Source organism: Bison bison, unplaced genomic scaffold, assembly GCF_000754665.1.
Source record: "Bison bison bison isolate TAMUID 2011002044 unplaced genomic scaffold, Bison_UMD1.0 scf7180017846325, whole genome shotgun sequence".
In the NCBI taxonomy this organism is placed as follows: Eukaryota; Metazoa; Chordata; class Mammalia; order Artiodactyla; family Bovidae; genus Bison; species Bison bison.
The window spans coordinates 22,110-24,682 of record NW_011476898.1 but is presented as its reverse complement, the minus strand read 5'-3'; the positions used below and the strand labels follow the sequence as shown (position 1 = coordinate 24,682).

Sequence of the window (2,573 nt, the reverse complement as noted above, 5' to 3'; positions counted from 1 at the left end):
GGGAACCCTAGGGCTGGGCTCTGATGTCAGGTGTGCCCACAGGGAGCTCGGGGCTGGCGTGTCCGCGTGCTGCCTGCTGAGCCCACTCAGCCCGGGGGTGGGCGGACAGGGCGTGCTGCCCGCTGACCTGACCGCTGCCGCCTGTCCCCAGCTGTTCCAGAAGTGCTGCCTGGTCCAGAGGATCCTGGAGGCCTGGGAAGCCAACGACCGCACGCAGTAAGAGCGGGGCTGCGGGGAGGCCTCGTTTCCAAGCGCAGGTCCCACTGCCAGGGGCAGCTGTGCTGCTGGCGGGGCTGAGGCGCACTCAGGGTCCTGCTTCTTGAGGCCTGCTTGCCTGGCTTTGGGGCCCCGCACCTGCTCAGCAGCGGAGACCCCGGTCCTGTGTTCCACACCCTCTCAGGTCCCCGTGCTGGCCTCCAGCCGTGGCGCTCACGGAAGCCTTAAACCCTGGACAGAGCATCCAGGCCACTCCCTGCCTCCTCCCTGCCCCTCCTGGCCTTTGGTCACTTTGATGGGCTGGGGCCTCTCTGAAACGAGCAGGTGGTGTCGCCCGCTGCTTGGGTGTGGTGACACCCAAGGTCTTGGCTGCTTGGGTACCTGGTGTGGCTGCAGGGTCCAGGGGGCCACCCGGTCCCCCTCGGCTCCCACTCTGCCTTCCTGAGGGTGCTCTGGGTGGGCATCTCTGTGACCTCACCTGGTTCATCCTTCCCATCCTGCTGTGCCGGACCCACAGAGCTGCGTCCGTCCTCACGGAGCCCCAGGCACGGTGGGGCCACCCTGGCTTCCCCTGGGCCCGGGTGTGGGGACTCGGGAGGCCTGTGCTGGGTCTCCTCCTCTGTTTTGCGTGTTGGTACACACGTGTGTACCTGTGTCAAGAAATGGCTCAGTGCTGTTAACCGAGGAGTCTCTGAGCCCCAGGAAGCAGCAGACAGGTGTGTGACGCCTCAACCCAGCTCTCCCATGTCCTGAGCAGCTTGCTCACAGGCCTCCACCTTCATCCGGCTTCGCCTCTGGGCCGGTTCCTCCCAGTCTCCTGACCCTCTTCCCCTGCCGGGGGGCCACCGGGTCAGCACCCTCAGTGCGCTCTCTGGCTGTCACTGGACTGAGCAGAGAGGACTCGGTGTAGAGCAGGTGCCGTCCCCCGGGACTCAGGGCTGCCTTTCCGACTGCAGAGAGCCTGCGTCTTCCCGTCCTCTGCTGTCGGCCACCTGGGGGCAGAGAAGAGGTTGAGGAAGGGCCATGTGGGCGTGCTGGTGGCCGCCAGCCAGGGCAGGGACAGCCACCCCTGCTGCTGCCCACTGCTGGTCCCCGGTTGGCCCTCAGTCCCCCTGGATCCCGGAACGCCCTGGAGCAGCTCTCGCGGCCCTGACCCGACGCTAGTGTGCGGGGCCTCTGGCTATGCGAAGTTGGGAGTGGGGGGCACTGGTGCCGAGTATGTGCTGCTCAACGAGCTCCATGGGGAGGAGCCCTGTGGGAGGTGGTGGCCGACGCTGGGCCGCGCCGGGCCCCGCCGACCTGATACTCCCTCTCCTAGGGCAGCGGGTGGCATGAGGCGTGGGAACATGGGCCACCTCACCCGGATCGCCAACGCGGTGGTGCAGAACCTGGAGGGGGGCCCCCTGCAGAGCCAGGTCAGCGAGGTCTTCCGAGGTGAGCGCCTCCAGGCCCGGGTGTCGCTGCCCGCGGTGCCCCCTGCACTGTGGCCTTCAGCGGGTGGGACTGGCCCTGCTGCTGGATGGTCAGCTTGCCTCCCACGGGTGACGTTCCCAGTGGGCCTGGGCCGGAGTCAGTTCCCTGCCGAGCCCTGCACCCCCGCCTGTGCGGTTCGTAAGAGCAGCCCGGAGCCCTGTGGGGCCCCCTCTCATCGCGGTCTGCGGCCTCTCCACCTGGGGCTGCCGCGTGCCCCTTGCATGTCCCGGACGCCACTCTGCAGCTCCCAGCACCGTGTCCTGGGCTGAGCTGGGGGGCCTGAGGGGGTTCAGATGGGAGAAGGTGAGCAGCCTGGCCTCTCGGGGAGGAGGACAGCATGTCCCAAGCAGTGGGTGCCAGCAGGGGCGTGCACTCAGGGTGACGGGGGTGAGTGCACAGGAGCCAGGCCCAAGGCCTGAGGGTCTGTGGCGCGGAGGCTGAGGACAGGGCCGGCCCAGGGCGAGGGGGTGCGGGGGCGCACTGAGCAGGCGCGCGCCATCGGGAGCCCTGGCCAGCTGTGCGTGCCGTCTGGCCCTTGAGCCCGCGGGTGCGGGGAGCTGCCTTGCCGACGTGCAGCTGGTGTTTCACACGCGTACGGCCTTGGCGTGCCCTGCCAGGCACCTCCACAGTGGTCTCCGCCGTGGCCCCCACAGCCAGGGACAGCTGTGAGCTAAGCAGCTGGGGGCCTCAGATACCTGCGAGGCGCTCAGTCCCTGGTGGGCTGGGTCAGTGCCTCTCATGGAGCCGCGCGTCCCTGACGGCCCTGTGTAGGGGGCGGGTGTCGGGGCCCAGAGCTCCCTGGGAACACGTGCCCACGGGCTCGGGCCTGTGAGGCCAGGATGGGTGCGCGCTGCTGCGGGGTTCCGGAGACCAGGGGCTCAGTG

At 68.9% G+C, this 2,573-nt stretch overlaps 1 protein-coding gene across 1 annotated transcript in view; it reads left to right on the top strand.

The window, feature by feature from the left end:
* The window catches only part of LOC104988093 (serine/threonine-protein phosphatase 6 regulatory subunit 2-like), a gene marked incomplete at its 3' end in the record, with an annotated part of 44,661 nt that overhangs the window by 40,427 nt on the left and 1,661 nt on the right, over nucleotides 1-2,573 (top strand). The window contains exons 10-12 of the mRNA XM_010839278.1: nucleotides 152-216; nucleotides 1,535-1,946; nucleotides 2,230-2,354. Coding sequence (XP_010837580.1) covers nucleotides 152-216; nucleotides 1,535-1,946; nucleotides 2,230-2,354 — 602 coding nt within the window. The remainder of the gene's footprint in view (nucleotides 1-151; nucleotides 217-1,534; nucleotides 1,947-2,229; nucleotides 2,355-2,573) is intronic.